General features: G+C 35.1%; 2 protein-coding genes across 2 annotated transcripts in view; both read left to right on the forward strand.

Annotated features, from left to right (window-relative positions):
* The window catches only part of Dnah12 (dynein axonemal heavy chain 12), a 267,252-nt gene extending 260,666 nt beyond the window's left edge, over nucleotides 1-6,586 (forward strand). Inside the window, exons 72-75 of the mRNA XM_048801012.1 lie at nucleotides 2,037-2,174; nucleotides 2,445-2,536; nucleotides 5,365-5,432; nucleotides 6,320-6,586. Coding sequence (XP_048656969.1) covers nucleotides 2,037-2,174; nucleotides 2,445-2,536; nucleotides 5,365-5,432; nucleotides 6,320-6,510 — 489 coding nt within the window. The 3' untranslated portion in view covers nucleotides 6,511-6,586. The remainder of the gene's footprint in view (nucleotides 1-2,036; nucleotides 2,175-2,444; nucleotides 2,537-5,364; nucleotides 5,433-6,319) is intronic.
* A 44-nt stretch (nucleotides 6,587-6,630) lies between these two features.
* Asb14 (ankyrin repeat and SOCS box containing 14) lies at nucleotides 6,631-21,877 on the forward strand. Its single transcript, XM_048801013.1, has 9 exons — nucleotides 6,631-7,946; nucleotides 8,427-8,645; nucleotides 11,807-11,866; nucleotides 13,280-13,347; nucleotides 14,138-14,383; nucleotides 17,269-17,440; nucleotides 17,885-18,428; nucleotides 20,212-20,365; nucleotides 21,126-21,877. The coding sequence occupies exons 2-9, from the start codon at nucleotides 8,527-8,529 to the stop codon at nucleotides 21,302-21,304; spliced, it is 1,542 nt and encodes a 513-aa protein (XP_048656970.1). The 5' UTR covers nucleotides 6,631-7,946; nucleotides 8,427-8,526; the 3' UTR covers nucleotides 21,305-21,877.
* The last annotated feature ends 947 nt before the right edge of the window (nucleotides 21,878-22,824 follow it).

Below are 22,824 nucleotides of genomic sequence, written 5' to 3' on the forward strand. Positions count from 1 at the left end.
ATAGTATCATAAAGAAAACCCTGGATACAAAAGGTTCTTCCTGCCTTTTGCCCTTGTCAGACTCCTTGTCTTTCTTTACCTCTTTTTGATCTGCTAGCTTGTGCTGTGGTATTATCTCCACCAGCAGTTTGTTCCATTATTCCTAGCATGCAAAGCTTACTTCTTCCTTGCTCACTAACAGAGTTCATTGTATTGATTCATCTGTTCATTCAGCAAATGAATTGAGATCCCACTCTGTTCAAAGCACCTTGTTGTTTGCTCTGTGACAAGAAGAGGATTGTAATGAGTCCTGCCTTCAAGCTGCCAATAGCCCACAGAAAAACAAGCTTTGTATCCAAAAAAATACAGGCAAAAATTAACATAGTTTAGAAAGGAATGAACCCTAAAAGACCAACATATAAAATGCCCTGGGAGTTCAAAGGAGGAGAGAGTTCTTATGGTTCAAAAAAGCAGAGTTTAGTTGGGTTTGGTGGCACACACCTATAATCCCAGCAGTTCAGGAGGCTGAGGCAAGAAGATCGTAAGTTCAAGCCTAAGCAACTCAGCAAAACCCTGTCTCTAAATAAAATACAAAATAGGGCTGGAGATATGACTCAGTGGTTAAATGCCCCTGGGTTCAATCCCCAGTAACACCCCCTAGACCCCCACAAAAAGCAAGCAAGCAAACAAGCAGGGTATTTTTATGGATAAGGTAGCATTTGAGCTGGGTCTAAAGGATGAAAGGTTGTGAATATTGCAAAGAAAATAAACAGACTTACAGACAGCTTTGTAGCTGTGGGGTAAAAGGATCTGTATCATTTAAGGTACATTTCATCGGAAGAAACAAAAATTCTGTCATAAGCAGAAAGTTTGTTTGTTCATGTAACTGAAAAGTCCAAGAGTTAAAGTAACTTCAGGTAGGATTTGAACTGAGTTACAAACATGGTTACTTGTTCTTGGCTTCGTGCATTTCATCTCCTGGTTCTATTACCTTCGGTTTGACTCCATTATCAGTATCTCATCTGTGGCAAGATAACAACAATAACTGTGGCCTTGCATCTTTGCAACTTCAAAGAGTTAAGAGCGAGTCTCTTCCTGAAAAGTCCCAGCAAGAGTTACTGCATCTGTGGCTTTGGTTGGGTCACATTCCCATTCCTGAATCAGTCACTGTGACTTGAAGTATGATTGGCCAGATATGAGTCAGTGCCCACCACAGGAGGCTAGGTTGATTTCCATCACCAGAAGGGCTTGGAATGAGAGTATAGGAGGGTTTGTTTGTCTTCCTGAGAGAAAGAAGGGTGGTATTATTTTAACACAGGCAAGAAAAAAAAAAATGTTCACCCAGCGCAGATGAGATCACCAAATAATCCAGTCTAATTAGGATGTAGGATGCTTGAAGGTAAAAAAAAAAAAAAAGCTAAAAATGCACTTGGGGTGAGATTGTGAAGTGTCTTGAATAAAAGACTAAGAGACTTGGGCTTTAAGTTGGTGGCTCACTAAAGAACTTGGTAGGTAACTGAAGAGTTACCTATATGATAAATCTGATCCAAACTATGTATAGTCAGGTATATTCTGGCAGCATTGTTCTAGACGTATTGAGCAGAGAGAAAAAGAATACAGTAAATTGATATAAAAGAAGATCATGAATATCTGAACAGAAGGGGTACATGGTTATGGAGACAAAGGGATTAAAATAATTAAGGAACTAGAAGCAACACAGAAAGGCTATGGACAATGGGTAAAATATAAAAAGATGGTGGCTTTTGAATAGGATAAGTAATATAGTAGTCTTCAAAGAATTTACATTTGTTTCTTTGCAGAAGATTTGAAATTTTCAAGCCATGTTTCATTCAGATAATTGTTCAAATTATTTTCAGTTTCCAAGAAGAGTAAGTGGGGGGGGGGAAGGAAAAAGGTGTGTTTGATGTTAGGGAAGAGAGTCTTATGCTGGAAAGTATAGGTAACACATATAAAAATCAGAATCAGGAATTGTATGTTAGCTGACATTTGTATAAATTTAAAAAGTGGACATAACATATTTTGTTTTCCATTTATAGGACTGGTATACTTCAGGAAAACCTCATGTGTTTTGGCTCTCAGGTTTCTTTTTCACCCAAGCCTTTTTAACTGGAGCTATGCAGAATTATGCCAGAAAATACACCATCCCTATTGATTTACTAGGATATGAATTTGAGGTACAGTAACTCCTTCAACTCATCAAAATATCATTATATCAAAGTCATGTATTTAAGCAAGAAGGATATGTAGAATTTATATATTTTAACCCATTATAAGCAATTCTACTTCTTTTCTTTCTTTGTGTTTCATAAAGTATATGATATTTGTCTTGTTAATGAACTATAGTTTAACAAGAGTTTCCCTGAATGTGTTTTGAATATGTATCTAGAGTTTTCTTTATGATACTAAATTGTGTGAAGAATACTAGTATGACCCTCTCCCTTCAGGTTATTCCTTCTGATGTATCTGACACATCACCAGAAGATGGTGTTTATATCCATGGCTTGTATCTTGATGGGGCACGCTGGGACAGAGAAAGGTCAGTACTTTCAACTGCAAAGCCTTCTTCAAATGTGGGTGAATCATAGGTAAGACAACTGTTGCCCCTCACAACCGTGTTTTTTTTTAATCAAAGTCCTCTTTCTAAGTAATAAGTCAAGTAATATAATATCAGAATTCTTACCTAAATCATTATTCAGATTGGCACAAAGGAGTGATTATTTTTGAGGCCCAAACAATTTTTGATTAATATTTCACTAGTCTGTCTCATTAGTAAAAAAGTTAGCTGAAATTATTTTCTTGCTTATTCTGCTGTATAACAGTTATTTTCTATTTTGTACTGTGAAGAACTGACTCAATTTTAAACTGAAAGTTATAATAAAGTTCCCATTTAGTGAGTGGAAAACTTTTTCATGCATTTTGATGAGATGATAAATAAGTATTAAGAATAAACATTCAATTTCTAGCTTCACTCTTAGAAAACTATCAGGAAACTATTCCCAGTTTCAGATAAATAGGGATAAAAGAGAAGGGGAGAAATATTTCTTTGGAGCCCTGGTCTCCAACAATATATGTATAGGCATAATCCTCTATTTCTGAATGTAGGGTAAGACTTTGCTCCCAAGGAGATGTTAAAGGGGATATTAAAGACTGAGGTGAAAGACCAAGGTAGGAAAAATCCCATAGGAGGGAATAGTAAGGTAAGGTTTTACAGTGACAGTTCTGAAACAGGATCATGAGAAGATTCAATTTCACATAGTTAATTTGATTATTTCTCTTGTCTTTTTTCATCACTTTACTGCTATTTTTCTTCATTTACTTTACCACCTTTGTGTATTTATTTTTTCTTCTTCCTTTCCAACAAACCGTGTAGACTGAGTTTTTGGAACATCTGTTTAAATCTTGATCTAGCACTTAATAGCTGTGTAACTGAGAAAAATACTCAATATCTCTGAGCCTATAGTTTTTATCTGTGAAATAGGAATATAAATGGGGATAGGATCATTATGAGGGTCAAATGTGATGCATTGTATCTGCCTCATGGGAGGTACTTAAAAATATGCAGGCATTAAATTGGTGCAACCTTTATGAAAAGCAGTAGGGAGATTCCTTAGAAAACTTGGAATGGAACCACCATTTGACCCAGTTATGCCACTCCTTGGTGTATTCCCAAAAGACTTAAAAACAACATACTACAGTGATGCAACCACATCCATATTTATAGCACCTCAACTCATAATAGCCAGGCTATAGAAACAACTTGGTGTCCTTCAACAGATGAATGGATAAAGAAAATGTGGTATATGTACAAATGGAATATTGCTCAGCCATAAGAAGAATGAAATTATGGCATTTGCCAGTAAATGGATAGAACTAGAGAGTATTATACTAAATGAAATAAGCCAATCCCAAAAAACCAAAGACCAAATGTTATCTCTGATTTGTGGATGCTAACCCCAAACAAGGGAGGTTGGGAAGAGGAATAATAGAAATAGATTGGACTAGACAAAGGGTAATGAAGGGAAGGGAGGGAAAGGGGAATATGAAAGACAGTAGAATTAATTGGTCATAAATTTCCTAGCCTGTATATGTATACAAAAACCAGGGTAACTCCACATCATGTATGACCACAAGAGTGGGAACCTAATAGAATAACTTATACTTTGTATATGTATATTCTGCCAAAATACATTCTACTGTCATGTATAACTGAAATATATATATATATATGAAGCAAAAACAAAAAAATCTCATTGTACCTCATAAAAATATATAAATATTATATAAATCAAAAAAATTAGGGGCTGGGGATGTGGCTCAAGCGGTAGCGTGCTCGCCTGGCATGCGCGGGGTGCTGGGTTCGATCCTCAGCACCACATAAAAATAAAGATGTTGTGTCCACCAAAAATTAACAAATAAATATTTTTTTAAAAATTAGAAAGTTTAAAAAATAGTTAGATATAGCCAATGTCCATACCAACTAACTTCAAGTAGGGCGAATAACAAAACAAAATTTTTATGGTATAAATTATTTTTCTGACAAATATCCACTTCTATTTTATTTTATTTTTTTATTTTTTTTTTTTTCAGAGTAGAAATTAGAAGTTTATTAAAGGACAGCAGAAAAGACTTCTCCCGGAGGAAGAAGGGGACCCAAGAGGTGGAATCCCTCCACTTCTATTTTAAATGAGCAAAAAACAAAGAAATAAAATTTGAAGGAACCATTAATAAACCTAGATCTTGATCCAGTTTTTTAAAAAATTAGCAGGCATTGATATTTGTGCAGTTTTATACTTCACCTTTCTAAAATTGTATTTTATTGCTCTCAGTTCTTCATTGCCTTCTCCCACCCTTCTCCTACTTTTTCTTCTTCTTTTCCTTTTATACTCTTTTCCTCTCTATCACTGGTCCTCTTCTATATTAAAAGTCAATATCTAAATAGCAGTCTATTTTAAGAAGCAAATTTCACAAATACGTTAGCTTTTCATTGCTGTAACAGATTACCTGAGATAAACAACTTAAAAGGAGATGGATTTGTTTTCATTTATGGTTTCAGAGGAGTCACTTGGCTTCCCTGATTATGGGCCTGCAGTCAGGCAAACACCATAACAGGGAGCATGAGGTAAAGCAAAGCTCACCCTAACGCATCCAGAAAGCAGAGGAAAAGAGAACATGCACTGTGAGAGGAAGGGACCAAGGACAAAATGTACTATACAGAGTCTTTCTCCAAGTGACTTACTTCCTCCAACTACGCCTCATCTCCTGGTAGAGCCACAGGCCAGCATCCAAGCCATTAGTACATGGCCTTTGGGGGACATTTTAGATCTAACGAAATAACTAATAACTTCTGTTAATTTCTCGTTACAGTGGCTTGCTTGCTGAACAATATCCCAAACTTCTGTTTGACCTGATGCCCATCATATGGATAAAACCAAGTAAATACATTTTTAACAAAATTTCCTTGGATTTTAAAGAGAATAATGATAGATACCATTAACTGCTCCCCCAAATTAATTTTTGCTCAAGTCTTTTAGGATCTAACTGAATTATAATATAAAATGATGAAATATCTGTAATGGAGAATATATTGTCCCTCTGCCTTTTTGGTTGTTTTTTTATTTGTATTTTTTTCAGTCCTGTGGACGAAACTTAGGGCCTCATGCATGCCAGGCAAATGCTCTGTCACTGAGCTACACCCCACCTCTAATTTTCTTGATCATAATTAATAATAAATAAAAACATTTACAAATCACCCAATCTATCAAATATTTTCATTATTAATGTGGTTCAATTGTGAGAAATGTCTGTAGTTTATAAGGGCTCCTGATATTTCATATCTGGCTTTTCAGGAATTATACATAGATTCTTTTTGTGAGTTGTCAAGAGTTGGTGTGTTTTAGTGTTTGTTTTAGTAGCCTGCTAAAAACAAATAGAAACTTCAGCTTCTTCTAAATTATGTGTTTCTTATACCAGAGTTCTAAGCAGTTTATTTCTCCTTTTGAATCTCCTCTATTACCTATACTGTATTTTGTCCCTTCTTCCCTATCTTCTTTTGTCCCTTCTTCCCTATCTTCTTTTGTTACTCCTTCCCTCACAAATTCTCTGGAGTTTTTTCATGCCTATTAAGTGATCAGAACTTTAAGATCAGTTCTTGGTTCCTAGACTTGCACCATCTGAAATAATTTTCTTGTTTTATAGCAATAATAATGGACCAGCTGTTAAAAATTTTAAAATTACATTTTACTATAAGATAAACAGTTGTTTTTCAGTACCCATGGCTCTTTTCCCTTTACTAAATGAATCTCTTTCTTTCTTTTTCAAGTTGAAAAGACTAAGATTGCGAAGTCAAATGCCTATGTCTGTCCTCTCTACAAGACAAGTGAACGTAAAGGAACTCTTTCTACTACAGGACATTCCACTAACTTTGTCATTGCAATGTTGTTAAAAACAGACCAACCCACTCAACACTGGATCAAACGTGGTGTTGCTCTGCTTTGTCAGCTGGATGACTAAATTGTACAATTTTAGAGAACATCTGAAATGAAATAAAAAATTGTTTTCACTTATTTTAAAAAAAATTATAAACAAAATGTCTTGGTGTCATTCTTTCAAATGGTCTTTATGAAAGGCCTTTGCATTGTTATCCTTTTCCTGATTCCACTCTTGATTGCAAAAGGCCTTCTAATCTGACTCCTCTGAGAGCACTGTCAGACATCTACCTGTGGAAAGAAATTTTGAAGTGTTATTTTAAAGTGTTACTTTGAAGTGTTTGGAAAATCTTAGAGTTTTTATTTAGTTTAAGTTTGATATGTATATGTGAAAAATAGATTGGGGAGATTAAATGATAAAATTTGACTAATATTAGAAGATATTCCTTTTCCTGGATATTTCTTCAATAGTAGTTTACTTTCCACATGCCTCATTGAAGTTATTATATATGAACATTTTAAATACATATAGATAAGGAAAATATTAAAGCAATTTAGGAACCAAACCCCTTACTTCATACTTTTAAAATATTAGTTCCATTTCTCAATGGAACACAAAAGCAGTAAGACGACTGTTGGGGAATCTCAGATTCTATACCCCCACAGTGGTGTTTGCTTCATATTTAATTGGAAATGTCAAGTGATCCTATTGTTATTTTCAATAGTTAAATATTCTTATTATTTAGTATGTACCCATAATATTAGTGTACATTGATTTTAACAATGAAAATATTTTAACACAAAATTTTAATCAAAACCGTATCATCTTCTGTAGAGTTAGTTCCTTCCTGTGGATTCCAAGTACACTTCAGGCTGCAGGGTTTTTTGTTTGTTTGTTTGTTTGCTTGTTTTGTTTTTAATATTTATTTAGTTGTATATGAACACACAGTATATTTATTCTTATATGGTGCTGAGGATTGAACCCAGTACCTTACACATGTGAGGCAAGCACTTTACCACTGAGTTACAGCCTCAGCCCCTCAGGCTGCAATTTTATAACCCAAGGAAAATGTAGGTACAGCTACCCAGTCAATTTGGACCACTGAAAAGTCACTTTAGATAATGTAAAATGTTTGACCTCTCTTAAATAAAAAATTAATTCTTGTTTGTAGTGGCTATGTGCATGAGCCATAAGGGAATGAGTTCTCTTTGCATCGCTAACCCTCTGCAAATGCTGTTTATTCCAGAAATAAGATGTTTAATCCTTTAAGTTTGATGACTCTAGTAGAGAAGAAAAAGAGATCATGTTTCTAAACAGAGCTAAACTACATGTAAAAAAAAAAAAAAAAAAAGCAAGGACAATGTGCCAGACTGTCTTATGATCAAGTATTTATAGTAAAGCTATTTATAATAATCCTTACAGGGGAATGGATCCTAAATATAAATGAAAATCTTGAAGCGTTCATGTGCTAATCCTTAACAGTGAAAACTTCAGTACCGACCTAGAGGATATAACAAAAGGTAAAAAGTCTTTGGTATGTGATCAAACCTGTTCTATACTAAAACAGTAATGCTCTTTTAAACTACATTGCTTTTACTACCACTATTTACGTGTTGTATTAAGACAGTACTATTAGTCCTATAACATGTTTATTTTTATTTTTTACCAAAGAAAATATAGCTTTCAGTATAATACTGTGTGTAGGAAATGTGTTCTTTTGGGTGAGTGCTGTAATATCTGAGAAAAACTGACAAGGCAAGTCTAAAATATATCAAACAACATAAGCATTTTCAAGTTACTATGGCATTGACCTAAGTCTTATATGAAAGGCTGTTTTCCTAAGTTTTAAGTAAATGGTTACTCATAGAGACTTCTAATTTATGCTGAATATGTGGCAGTCCAGAAAACTATTTTAAGTTTATGGAAAAAAAATTTAAATGAACATTTTGTTTTTCTAAGTTTTGCATTTTCTTTGTTTTTCAATCTTGTCAACTTTCTAGTTTTCTAAATTTCACTTCTAAATTCAAGCAGTTGGTAATCTTTTCACAACTGGAAAAATATTTTTAATTCATTCTAACTTTAAACCTGCTTGAGTTTCACATGGATAATTACGTCAGTGATGAAGACACAGACAATGACTTTGACACCCAGCTCACCATTCAGCAGAGTTTACGGGATATTTACAAGCCAGGAACAACCCAACATGCACCTGATGAGAGGTAATGGCTTTCTCATTGGCAGTGTGGTATTAAGTATTCAACAGTTGAGATTGTCGTTAACATAACTCTACTATTGTGATGAGAATAGGAGAGAGATTTGGAATACAAGGAATTTTATTTAAATTTTATATTATTTCATTTTACTTTTATGTTGGGATCAAACCCTTGATGGGGTAGAGTTCTGCCACTTAGCTTCATCTCCTAGACAGGATCTGTCATTTAAATATGAAAAAGATATGATATCTGACCAGACCAAAAAAAACTTTGAAAGAATTCAGAATTTAATTAATCAGTAAAGACAACAGTTGAAGGAGATTAGCTGGAAATCTAGGCAAGGAGATGCAGTCTAGAAATCAGAAGAAATAAATGAGATTTCTGAAGGGTTAGAGAAGAACTCTAACACATCTTGTTCTCATGGAGCTAAAGAAATACATAAGTCCAACCAAGACACATAGAGAATTATTTTACTGAGATAGGTGAGGATAGAGTCCAATCTTTGATCTATTCAAATCAAAAGGAGGAATTATGTAAATTTAACCTTTCTGAAGATATTGATTCTATTACTACAATAGTAGAAGAGGACCAGTGGCTCTCTCAGTGGTAAGAATCTCCCTGGATATGAGCAGTTCATGGTCAAGTGCACCTAGTCAAATGCTCTCTTGGATGATCAGCTACTTCAGCCCACTAAGGTAGAAACCATTGTTTTGGGGGGTGGGTAATAAACCCAGTTTGCTTGGATTTGTGACCCCTCTTTGGCCTGCTGGAGGTAAACTGGATAAATGTCTTTTAACCCCAAGAGATTTTATAATTAAATATGGAGATGATAAAGTACAACAAACATAATTTTTTAAAAAATGTAACAAATTCATGGCACCATCACTATGTGTCATTCTATTTTAAGCACTTTGTAAATATTAACTCATTTAAATTCTAATTCTCACTGCTTCTCTGTGAGATGGGTACTCTTATTATCCTCATTTAGAAATAAGCAAATTAAGTGACTTACTCAAGGTCACAGAGCTCATTAAATGAGGAGCCAGGCAGCCTGACTCCAGCCTGTGCTCTTAACCACATGCTTTTTCTATACTTTTGTGTCTACTTTAGGAATAATCTTTAAATAAAGTTTTGTAAAGAAATTAGGCTTATTAGGTTATCTCTCATAACTTTGTGATTAAAATTTTAAAACATAACTGCATAACTGAGCACCTAATTTTATGTTGAAAGATATGATATTTAGTCTGAGAGTACTGAAATATTTCAGAGAAATTGAAATTGTAGTTATACATTTCATTTATTAGACTTGCAAGAACTGTGTGATACTTAGGAAGGATTGCTGATTTGGTCAGGCACTGGCAGGAATTAGAAAACCAGAATATACTTATGTCATGTAGAATAATGGCTCCACCCAAAGATGCCCATGTTCTGATTTTTTTTTTTTTGGTACCAGGGATTTAACCCAGGTGTGCCTAACCACTTAGCCATATTTCCAGCCCCTTTTTATATTTTATTAGAGACAGGGTCTTGCTGAGTTCCTTTGGGCTTCACTAAGTTGGTGAGATTGGGTTTCAACTCATGAGCCTCCTGCCTCAGCTTCCTGAGCTTCTGGGATTACAGGTGTGCACCACTGAGCTTGGCTCATGTCCTGATTTTTTGGAACCTATGAATGTGTAACCTTACATGGAAAACAGGAAGTAAGGTTACAAATAGAATTAAGGTTGCTTATCACCTAATTTTTATATAGAGAAATTCGCCTAGATTATCCATTTGTATCCAAACAAAGTGAAAGAGGCACGAGAACCTGAGAGTTGTCAGAGAAAGGGCTTAGCCCAACAATGATGGCTTGGAGGAAGGAGGAAAGAATCTGTGAGCCAAGAATATAGGAGGGCTCTAGAAGTTGGAAAGGCAAAGAAACAGATTCTTTCTTAGAACCTGCAGAAGGAACATAGTTCTGCCAATACTCTGATTTTACTCCAGAGAAAGCCATTTTGGATTTCTGAATTACAGAACTTTAAGATAATAAATGTGTTGTTTTAAGCCACCAATCATGTAGTAATATCTTAACACAGATATGGAAAACTAACAGAATTGAGTGGTGTAAAATGTTTAAGAAAATTCAATCAACCAAATTGAGAGTATGACAGATTGTCTAAGGGAATTTATTTTCATTGAATTATGAAAGAAAATGGGAAGGGGACAATATATAAAATTCATATATTTAACTCTAAAGCTTTAAATATTTTAATAAAAACATTTAAACTGCTAATAGTGTTTATATATATGTATGTATATATATATACACACACACATATATAAAGAGAGAGTTCTGTATGTGTATGTGTATGTGTGTGTGTATATATATATACACACACACATATACATATATAGATGACAGGGATGAAAATAAATTCCCTTAGACAGTCTGTCATTCTCAATTTGGTTGGTTAAATTATCTTAAACACACACACACACATACACACACATATATATATATAAGTTGTAGATGGGCACAGTACCTTTATTTTATTTATTTATGTGTTACTGAGGATCAAAACCAGTGCCTCACATATGCTAGGCAAGCACTCTACTACTGAGCTACAACCCCAGCCCCACTAATAGTGTATTTTATATTTAGACCATGCATAGTTTAAAAATTCACAACCTGATTATTTACTATTCATATTTTTGCTAGAATCACAATATCGAGTGGCCATTAAATTTTGCCATGTGATAGTGTGATATTTTGTTCCCAGGCAAGTTTGAGTCAGGTTCAACACCACTGACTGAGATCCAGGCTGCCACACAGTCCTTTCCCTGAAGAAGCTAACGGCCTCATGAATACATGAGAAAGGAGTTTCCCTAGAATGTGGTAAAGACACACCACATTCTACAAATAGAAGTATTTCTTGTTTTGCTTTGTTATGGTGGTGCTTGGAGATCAAACCTAGGGCTGTGTACCTGCTAGCCAAGTGCTCTATCACTCAGATATATCCCTGCCAGCACCAATAGAAATATTTCTATTTAGCCTCAGTCATTTTTTGTATGAGAGTTATCCCTGATTAAACTACTGCCTTTCCCTTTTCTTTTTGGTTTATATTATATTCCTTAGTTTCCCCCTTAATTTTGGAATCACATATACATAATGTTTTTTTTTTCCTCTGCAGCTTTCATTCCTTTTTGAGTGCTTACTATAAGAAGATAATTGAAACAATAGAGACAGTTAAGTACTCTTTATACTCTCCCCTTGAATTTGTTTAAAATGTAATGGTGACAACTAGTAGCATTTTCTCTTCATGCTCAGGAAGCCTAGAAGCAGGTTCTTCCAAAAGCTGTGCCCTATGGAGGTCTGATGTGATTTTCTGAGAGAAAATTCTTTAGCACAACTTAGCAAAAGAGCTCCTGGGTTCCTCTAGAGTTTTTTTTTTTTTTAGTTTTTTTGGTATGTGCAAGACATTTTGGGGGTGGGATGTTCATAGGCCCAGGTGTTGTGCAATGTTAGATAACAGGCCTTATTGTCTGTCCTGTGATATTTAAAAAAAAAAAGGGTGGCAATCTGAAGTGTTGTCTTATATACTACCTTTNAGCACTTGCCTTGGCATGCAAACTGCAGTGTAAAGCACTTGCCTTGGCATGCAAACTGACTAGTGTTTAATCCCTAGCACCACACAAACAAACAAATTAGGTAAATGGAATGTAAATGTAAGGCTAGTATTAACTACAAGGAAAACAAAAGATGTACAGGAAAGGAAACATAATTAAGACCCAGCTTTTTGAATAGCAAATAAAATAAAAATAAGGTAAATACTGAATAGTTAACAAAAATTATATCATAAAAAGTACTAGAAGAATGGTGGGCTGAGAAATGTGAATGGTGAGCATAAGAGAAAAAAATCTTCATTTTCCATGAAAAGTCAAATTAAATCAAAACCAAAAAAAAATTAAAAAGTGTTTTTATCTCCTGTTTCTCTTATTTAATTTTTACTTTTAAGTATTCCTTGACTAATTCTTTCAAAATTATTTTGTAGGTAATCAATTTTTTGAGTTCTTAAATAAAAATCTAAACATAAAAAAATTAAAAAGTGGCAATGTAAGCAGGGCTATTTAGAAATATAATAGTTAATAGCAAAGAATCAGCTAAAAGGTGCTCTAGTGAAGGAAAAAGAGAGTTGAGAAAGGGTGGAGAACCCTGTAGTAATTGGCTCTTTAAGCCTTGCATAGTGTATAACTTTCATGAAAAAAGCAAAAAATTAAAGAGAGAACATTTACAGGGTACTACTGAAAACTGGGATTTGGAGGGCTCATCTTGATTTGTCCCAGGGTGCTTTTAGGCTTTGCATTCATAGGGGAGAAAAATCATCAAAACACTGAATAGAAGAGCATTCTCTGAGAAAGCCCTATATAGCATAAGAATGAAAACTCTGGATTAGGTCTAACCTCTCTAAATCTCAGTTTTCTCACCTATAAGATAGAGATAATAATATTCATGTGTGTGTACTATGTAAGAAAGCATTAAGCTGTGAAGCCTGTCAGAGTGATATGATGGTAGGAACTGGTTTTCCTCTCTTGACCTCGGCCTATCTGGCATGACAAATAATTCCTTTTCTGTCGTATCTAAACATTTATTTCCCTATTCATAGATATGGAAGATGCTGGGTTTCAGGGAAACAAGCTCATCAAGATCTCAGAGACTTCAATTCACCAATGTGTAAAGTGAACTTTTTTTTTTTTTTTTAGTTTTAAGTGGACACAATATATTTATTTTACATTTATGTGGTGCTGAGGATCGAACTCAGTGCCTCGTGCATGCTAGGCAAGCACTCTACCACTAAGCCACAACCCAGCCCAAAAGTGAACCTTTTATTTATTTATTATGTGGTGCTGAGGATCAAACCCAGTGCTAGCAAATGCTCTACCACTGAACTGGACCTTAATTATGTGATAATAGTATACATAGGATTTCCAGGCCTTTGGAGTTGGGTGTGTGTGTTTGTTGCTTTCAGAATCATTTCTTCACAAAGAACCTCAAGGGACTTTCTGTACAACACTTTGGGAAATACAAGCCCAAACCATCATATCCTATGGGTTCAGCCACTCACCCAACATACAAATAAAATTACATTTTAGTCATTTGTTTGCTGAGATAGGGTTCTGTTGCTTTTTTTTTCTTCTTTTAAAGCAGCTTACAAGCATTTCCAGGTCTGTACTGAATATGTAAGTTCCCATTTTCTCAAGAAAATAAAGATACATGAAAATTTTATATGTATGAGCCAGCTAAGCAGCCAAAAGACAATGAATTGGTTGTGGCTTATAGAAAAACAGCCCATTGATATATTATTTGACATACAGTCTATTTTATGGGTTCCCTAAATTCATAATGCAGAGGCAAGGGAGTAAGTGGGAAGAGCTCCTTAAGAAGGCTGAGGGACACTAGCTGATATGACACTCTGGCCTTACCCGCATCAAGCATAATGCCCACCTCGCTTCTGATTTCTTAGCTGTTCTACGTGACTCCTATGACATGGCTACCTTGCTGATCAGCCACGGAGCGGATGTAAATCTACGATGTGCCAATGACAGGACTGCTCTCCACGAGGCAGCCAAACTGGGCAGACAGGACATGGTGAAGCTTATGCTGGTTTCTGGGGCACACCCTGACCCCCGGAGCACCTATGGATTCACTCCACTTGCTCTTGCTGCCCAAAGTGGACACACTGAAATTATGGCATTATTACTGCAGAAAGGCAAGATTTTCTATATAGTCAGCATACTACCATAGAGTAACTTGATCCCAGTGTTCTCTTCTTGATGGAGAGCTTCAGAATAATAGAAGTTAATATCTTATTTAAAACCAATTTAAATGTTTGAAATTTGTGTATTAATATTGGATACTAGAAAGCCTAAAATAATCAGACTGGTTTTCTTATTTGATGATGTGATATAATTTCCTTAAAATTATTGCAATGCAGGGTGACCCTTATACTTAATGTTCCTTTAGTATTCTTAGAGGATAGTTGTTTTTTTTTAAAACATTTTTGTGTTGATGTCCTTTCCTAGAATCAAAATCAAAGTCCTTGCAACATTCTGTACATACTGTTGCTACTTATGCTAAGTCATGAGGCAGTTTAATCTGTCGCAGAATATCTTTGAATGTTAGGAAATTCTTCCTCATTTCTTCTCTTCGTATCCCTGTTCTCTGTTCTACTAATAGTCAAAACTCTAAGAGAAGGAGAAGATGATTTATATTTATCTTTTAAAACATATTTTTAAAATTTTTTTTTAATATTTATTTTTTAGTTGTACACAATACCTTTTTTTTTTTTTAAATGAGGTGCTGAGGATTGAACCCAGTGCCTCACACATGCTAGGTAAGCATTCTACCACTGAAGCTACAACTCCAGCCACTGATGTATATTTATTAAATACTTTCTACATAACAGGCATTAAGCTGTTGCCTCATGTAATCCTTTAAAAAGTCTGTGAGACAGATATTAATCTCATTTTGCTCTTGAGAAAAGAAGTTCAGAGATGGTACCAGTTATAGACTTCTCTTCAAACACACTTCCTCCCTGCCCTCCGCATTGTAACTGTGGTCATTTTAGATAACTGGCAGGGACTCTCAAAGAACTTTGGCATTTACCAGGTGTAGTGGCATATACCCGTAGTCACAGTGACTTGGGAGGCTAAGTCAGGAGAATCAAAAGTTTGAGGCCAGCAAATTTAGTAAGTCCCTAAGCAACTTAGCAAAACTCTTGTCTCAAAACAAAAAAATGAAAAAGGGCTGGGGATGTAGCTCAGTGGTAAAGCGCTCTTGGGTTCAATCTCCGATACCAAAATACACACACACACACACACACAGCAACAAATTTTCAATCCTTTACCTTTCAAAGAAACCAGGATCATGTGACTGGTGAGTTCAGTGATTAAGCATTTCCCTTAACCGCCTTACAAAGTAATTTACACATCGTAACTGTTTTAGTCAGCTTTCTTGTCCCTGTGACCAAAAGACCTGACAAGAACAACATACAGAAGGGAAAGTTTATTGGGGGCATGTGGTTTTAGAAGTCTCAGTCCACAGAGGGCTGACTGATTGCATAACTCTGGGCACAAGGTGAGGCAGAACATTATTGTGGAAGAGTGTGGTCATGGAAAGAAGTCAAGACATGGCAGTCAGGAAGAGGGAGAATAAAATATACTCCAAAGGCATGCTCCCAGTGACCCACCTCCACCAGCCACACCCTACCTACTTAGAGTTACTTCCTAGTTAATCCATATTACTGGATTAATCCATTGATTGGGTTAGGCTCTTATAATCCAGTCATTTCACCTTTAAAATACATGCATTGCTTAACACATGAGCTTTTGGGGGACATATCTAAACCATAACAGTGACATAAATAGTAAATGGCAGAGCCAGTATTTGAAGTCATATCTGCCTGATCCCGCATTGTTAGAGACAAGATGGTATCATTGAAATAAGGCCTTAGTCTGGAAAATCTATGTATGAATCCTAACCATCTTGCTTATTACTAGCTGTGTGTCTTTGGGCAAGTCATTTGAAACCAGTAAGCCCTTGTTTCTTCTTCTTTTTTTTTAATATTTTTAAAATGTTGATGGAACTTTATTTTATTCATTTATTTATATGCGGTATTGAGAATTGAACCCATGGCCTCACACATGCTAGGCAAGTACTCTACCACTAAGCCACAATTCCAGACCTAGTTTCTTCATTTTTAAAATGGAGATCTTAGCACCTACTTCTGGGGTTTGCTGTGAAATTTAGAAATGATTATGCACATAGTAAACAATAAATGAAGGTATATTAGATTTCTAAATACATTCTAGGAGTGGGGTTCTTGGGCAGCCACTATACCCTGATGATTTTTATCTATCTATTCAAAAGTAAAGCCACTATATCTTCTTTATGATTTATGATGTGTCCAGAATGCTCTCCTTAGCTTTTGTCCATCCAAATGCTACTCTTTCTTCAGAGCCCATTTTATTGAGAAAACTTCCAGAACTGACCCAAACTCCTTTCTTTTATCTGTAAGCTCCCCTTACAGCCCCAGCCCTAGATCTTCTAGAAGGCACTTTTGCCTCTACCTGAATTCTTATCCACACCACTCACATGATACTTGGCATAGGTACTACAATTTATCTTTATAGCTATCAGCAATCCTCAATTTCAGTTTAAAACAATTAGTGTCTCTTATTACGAACAGTCCTTTATGAAGAAGTTTTAAAAAATGCCCCTTTCCATCAAAACATCATTAAATGTTATGGTGATATAATTCAGTTAGTTATTACCATCCTATCTGTAAGCATATTGTGAGGTAACTGGGCTTTGTATACTGGTTTAGAAATCCACCTTTTATGAAAGTATGTCTACTGGAAATTTTTAGTTCCAAACAACTTATAAAAATTGCTCTGAAAGCCAGCTTACCTATAATTTACAAACTGTTTGTATCATGTCCCTCCCCTCCACATTAGTTTATAAATTGCTTGAGAAAAGAGCTACCTATTTTATTTGATTCTTAGTTCTTCACTAAAGTAGGTATGCATTTTTTTATTTTAAGATTGCTTATATACAATGGAAAACAATTTTTGCAAGATGACTTTTTCCTCTTAGGTGCTAATGCTCATGGTCAGGCCTCTGATTCATCTTCCATATTACTTGAAGCTGCTAGAGGAGGAAATCCAGACTCTGTGACTCTCTTGCTAGAGTATGGAGCTGATGCCAATATACCTAAGAATTCAGGCCACCTGCCCATTCATGTGGCAGCTGACAGAGGACACTTATTGTAAGTTAAATTATATTACTGTAAATAATAGAAATAGTAATAACTGACTTTTTTATAAGCAACTTCTAGGAACTTTATATTTTTTCTCTGATCCAACAACCTAAACCTTAAAAAAAGAAAAAAGAAAAATCTCTGGACCTGCTAGAAACTGGTAAGGCCGAGCATCTTCTGTAGCTGCTGAAGACACAGAACTGCTTTCAATATGGGAAACTTTGGGTCTCAAATGACTGGGCTAATACTGAGTTTTAAACCTAGACAATAGTTCCATTCAGTTTTACTTGCTATATAAGCTGCCAGATGAAGGAATTAGTTTTTTTGTTGGAGGGTTCTAATTGCCACCTGATACTAATACTATATATACCATTAATATAAAAGAATCATAAACAGGCTAACTCTGTATCTTGATGAAACCATTTTGAAATGTACTTTGCAATTCTTTCTTAGAGTTCTAAAGATATTGATTCCAGTTACGGACCTTGCTGCCATTAAGCGGAGTGGGATCAGTCCAGTTCATTGTGCAGCAGCAGGAGCACACCCTCAATGCCTGGAACTTCTCATCCAGGCTGGATTTGATGTGAATTTCATGCTAGATCAGAAAATTCGTAAACATTATGATGACCAAAGGAAATCAGCTTTGTATTTTGCTGTATCAAATGGTGACCTCTCTTCAGTTAAGCTGCTTCTGGGCGCTGGAGCTCTGCCTAATCAAGACCCAGTTAACTGCCTGCAGATAGCCCTTAGGATGGGTAACTATGAGCTCATAAGTCTACTGCTAAGACATGGTGCCAACGTCAATTACTTCTGCAGAGTCAACCCTTTGCATTTCCCATCAGCACTGCAATACACACTAAAAGATGAAGTCATGCTCAGGATGCTGTTGAATTATGGGTATGACACAGAGCGATGTTTTGATTGTCCTCATGGGGATAAAATTCATCCTTTCTATACTTTTGAAGGCTGGACATCTACAGTTATTAAAGATACTATGGTAAGTCCACAGGATTAGTTGTATTACCTTAAGACATTCATTATCCATAGTCTGGGAACTATAGTAATACTCAGTCCACTCTCTAGAAGCTAATTGTTGGAAGACTCTAGAGTGAAAAATACATGATAAAATATCATGCAAATATCTATCAGTAGAAAGATATAAAAGGTACAGAATCAACTCAGAGAAAAAAGGGACTTTACCTAGAACTGTCAGGGAGTTTCACAAATGAACTGACTCCTGAGCAAGGTTTAAAAAATGAATGCAAACTGCAGGGCTAGGGTTGTGGTTCAGTGGTAGAACACTTGCCTAGCATGTGTGAGACACTGGGTTCAACTCTCAACACTGCATATAAATAAATAAAGGTCCATCAACAACTAAAAACCTTTTTAAAAAATGAATCCAGCCTTATATTTCAGTTACATTTTCTCTTTAGCTAAAATGTTGCTGGATTCCAAATACCTATACCCTTAGGTTTTTGGCTCTTTGAGCATTTGATTAGTCTTGTTTGGTTAGTTTTATGATGAAAAAAGTTACAGTAAACAGTTGACCCCTCCTGATTAGAGAGATTTTTCTCACACCAGACCCCTAGTTTTTTCTTACCTAATTGGTCACTTCTGTTTTCCCCAACTTGAGTTTTTCCCCTAGCTTTTCAAATGGTTGCTACTTTTCAGGTCTCATTTCAAGTGTCATCTCTCCAAAAACGCCCATCTTAGGTAGTCCCCTTCCCCATCATTCTCTTATCATGATCATTTCTTTGTAGAATTTGACTTTCTGAATATTATTTTAGTATTTTAATGACTGTACCTCTTATAAATATCCTCAGTTTACACATGTCTGTGCTTAGCACATAGTAGATGCTCTATAAATATTTGAATTCATATTACCAAAATTTAAAAAATAGAAATGAAACAGTAAATTGAAAAAGCTCCTTGAATCAATTCTGAAAAGTTACAGGCAAAATATTCTTGTATTTATTATTTTTAGGTGATTAATATAGGACTTAATTTCTACACCATTAATTCAGCATTAGGGGATATACCATCTGGTATTATTTCCTGACTGTTCAGGAACAGTCTCATTTCTCATCTGGACATCTTATTTAAGAGCATGTTAATGATTTAAAGGCCAAAACTGTTACTTTCCTTTTATATCAGGGTTGGACTAAGATTTTTGAATGACAGAAAAATCCCAAAATAAAAGCTTTAACAAAATGTCAGCCAGGCATAGTGGATCACATGCAGTCCCAGCTACTTGGGAGGCTGGAAAGAGAGAGCAAGATAGTGAGACTCATCTCAAACCAAACCAAATGGCTCATTCCCTCTCATATAAAGGACAGAAGTAAATAGCCTTGTAAATGGACAGTGTCATGATTCATAAAAGCAGCTTGTATCCATATTACAGTCTGCAAGAAGAAAGGGAAAAGGAAGCATCACAGACCTTGCCTTTCTTGCATGGTATTTGGGGAGCTGCTGAGGCTTCCACTTACCTCTCATTGGTTAAAGGTTAGCCAAGTGGCCACACCTAGCTGCAAGTGAAGCTAAAAAGTTAATCTTTATTGTAGACAGCCAGGTGACCAACCAAGGGAGTTAACAGATATTATGTAACAATCTCTGCCACACCTTTATTACTTCTTATATGAAGAATCAGTAAATATATTTTTCCCAAATGTTAGGACTAAGAAATCAAATGAGGAACTGAATACTTTCAGCTTAGTATTCTTTTGATTACTGTGCTAAACCATAGATACTCTTAATTTAATTTTCTGACTTTCCCCCTTTAGTTCTGTGAAGTAATAACTTTATCATGGCTGCAGCATCTCTCTGGAAAGGTTGTTCGAGTGATGCTTGATTATGTTGATCAAGTTCAAATCTGCTCAAAGTTGAAAGCTGTGCTCCAGAAACAGGGGCTCTGGTCAGAAATACATTTTATCTTGAGTGAGTATCTGTCTTATAGAAAACTTTTACCAAAATACTAATCATATTATTTGTTCTATAGAATATTCTTTGTGTTAAAAGCATAACCTAAAGCAACCAAAAAAATACTATCCCTTCGTAAAACTACAGTGTAGTCATTAAGTTGTACTTACTACAATTTTCCAGCAGACAAAATCTGTTAGGTAATTACTTATAATTATATGTGGGTAACACTTTTTTCCCAACCCAATTACCCCATGACTAGGAAGGAACATTATAGACAGGAATTAAAAGGTATGACATGGCAATAAAAAACAGATAAGAAAAGATCTAAATTTGTAGGGGATACCAAATGACCCTCTCCAAACCAAATTTTTTCAAAGTTGCACCTAAGTCAATTAAAAATTTATTTTATCCCATTTCCCCCTGGGTGGTGATCTTTAGTTTTGCCCTGTCCCTGATAGAAAGAATTGGCAGGGGGTGGGGAGTGGGGTTAATAGAGATTTAAGTACTTAGGGTCTCACAAGCCAGATGCACAATTGATTTGTCTTTGGATTCCAACTTGATATGCATCTAAAGTCATATTTTTGCAAAGCGTTGCAAGAGAACTGAAAAACTTTCCCTATTGATATTCCCATTTAATCACAGCCAATGCAAATCCTGGTGGTTTAAGTATCAAATACATTTGCTAACTAAACCCTAAGATCATTAAAAAAAAAAAAAAAAAGCAATTCTTTAATTCTTTCTCCTTTTAGATAATATCCTATTTCTTTCATTTTAGCAAACCCTCGTTCCCTAAAACATTTGTGCCGCCTAAAGATCCGCAAGTGTATGGGGCGTTTGCATTTACGCTGCCCTGTCTTCATGTCATTTCTTCCATTGCCCAATCGTCTAAAAGCATACATCCTTTACAAAGAATATGACCTTTACGGACAAGGAGTTTTTACAGAAACCTGGTAATCATATTATTCTACAGGAAAAGGTATAATTTTGCAGCTTATTTTTTTCAAATGGGATTTGTCTTCTATGATTCATATTTTTTGCTTTACCCAGTAACTAAAATCAGTCTACGTTCTTTAAGTAGTTTCTCTGAATATGGCCTTTCAACATATAAATGGCTATAAGTCCAAAGTTAGTTTTAAGAAAAGCAAAACCCAACTAGTGAATATTTTAATTAACTAAATACACCAGTTTTTTGTTTTTGTGGTTCTGGGGATTGAACCAGGGCCTGGATCATGCTAGCCAAGCACTCTACCATTGGACCATAATGCCAGCCCTATATACCAGTTCTAATTCTGTAGTGATCTTACATTAAGTGTATAAATGTGCTCAAAATAATGGATGCCATCTCTGACAATTGAAGATTCTTTTTTAAATAGAGAAGTATTAGTGATTGTATTGAATATATACTGACTCCATTACATGCCCTGGAAGTAAACTATTTGTGTGCAGAAATCACAGTTGTTTTTTTTTTTTGTTTGTTTTTTTTGGTTCTCAAGATTAAACCCAGGGGGCTCTACCATTAGGATATATCCCTAGCCTTTTTCACTTTTTATTGAGACAAGGTCTTGCTAAATTGCTAAGGTCAGGCTTGCACTTGTAATCCTTCTGCCTCAAGTAGCTGAGATTGCAGGCATGCACCACCAGGCCTGGCATTGTTTCTTTGTAGTCAAGTACAGGGATGGAGTAATTCAGTTAATTCAAATAGATCGTTCAATTAAAACTTCATCATTAATAGGAAACACATATTCCCTCCTGCCTTCTTTCCAAATATTTTTGGTTATGGTTTACCACTTATTGGTTAATATAATTAATTCAATGGGAATTAAAAAGGGTTTTCAAATGGATAGGCTTATGGTTTCTATACTGAACCTAGTCGGCTAGTGGACATGGAGGGTTTCAATGATTACAGAAGATGTCAGATTAAATTATTTCTTTATATTCTCTACTGCATGTGAATATAGAATATTAAGTTCAATTTTTTATTTCTATGCATTCTAAGTTGCATCTAAGTTCAAGTTTCTGTATGTGGATAGTACAGAAAGAAATTGAGAAATATTCATTCAGTCACATCTATGTCAAGTTGAGAGAGCACATCAAAAGGACAACAGAGAATGATGTAGTTCATTTTCTCCACAGTTCCATTAACTATACAGCTTTGATTTTTACATATTTAGTTTTAACATTTTTTAGCATAATATAGTCCATTTTACTGCAACTAAAACTGTATGATTTCTGATGCAATAATTGATTCATGGTTATAAAGACTACTTCAGTAAGCAGAAGATTTAGAATTATATTTAGCTTTTTACATTTAAAATGTGCAAAACTGGCTAACACGAAGTTTTGTTTGTTTTTTTTTTAATCTCATGTGCTTATAACGAAGTGGTAGTTTATATATATGTATATGTGTCAATATACAAAAATACATTTAGGATATACATGTACTTAGATAAATTACATAATTCTAAAATTAATTT

Source organism: Marmota marmota, unplaced genomic scaffold (assembly GCF_001458135.2).
Source record: "Marmota marmota marmota unplaced genomic scaffold, marMar, whole genome shotgun sequence".
NCBI classification, from domain to species: Eukaryota; Metazoa; Chordata; class Mammalia; order Rodentia; family Sciuridae; genus Marmota; species Marmota marmota.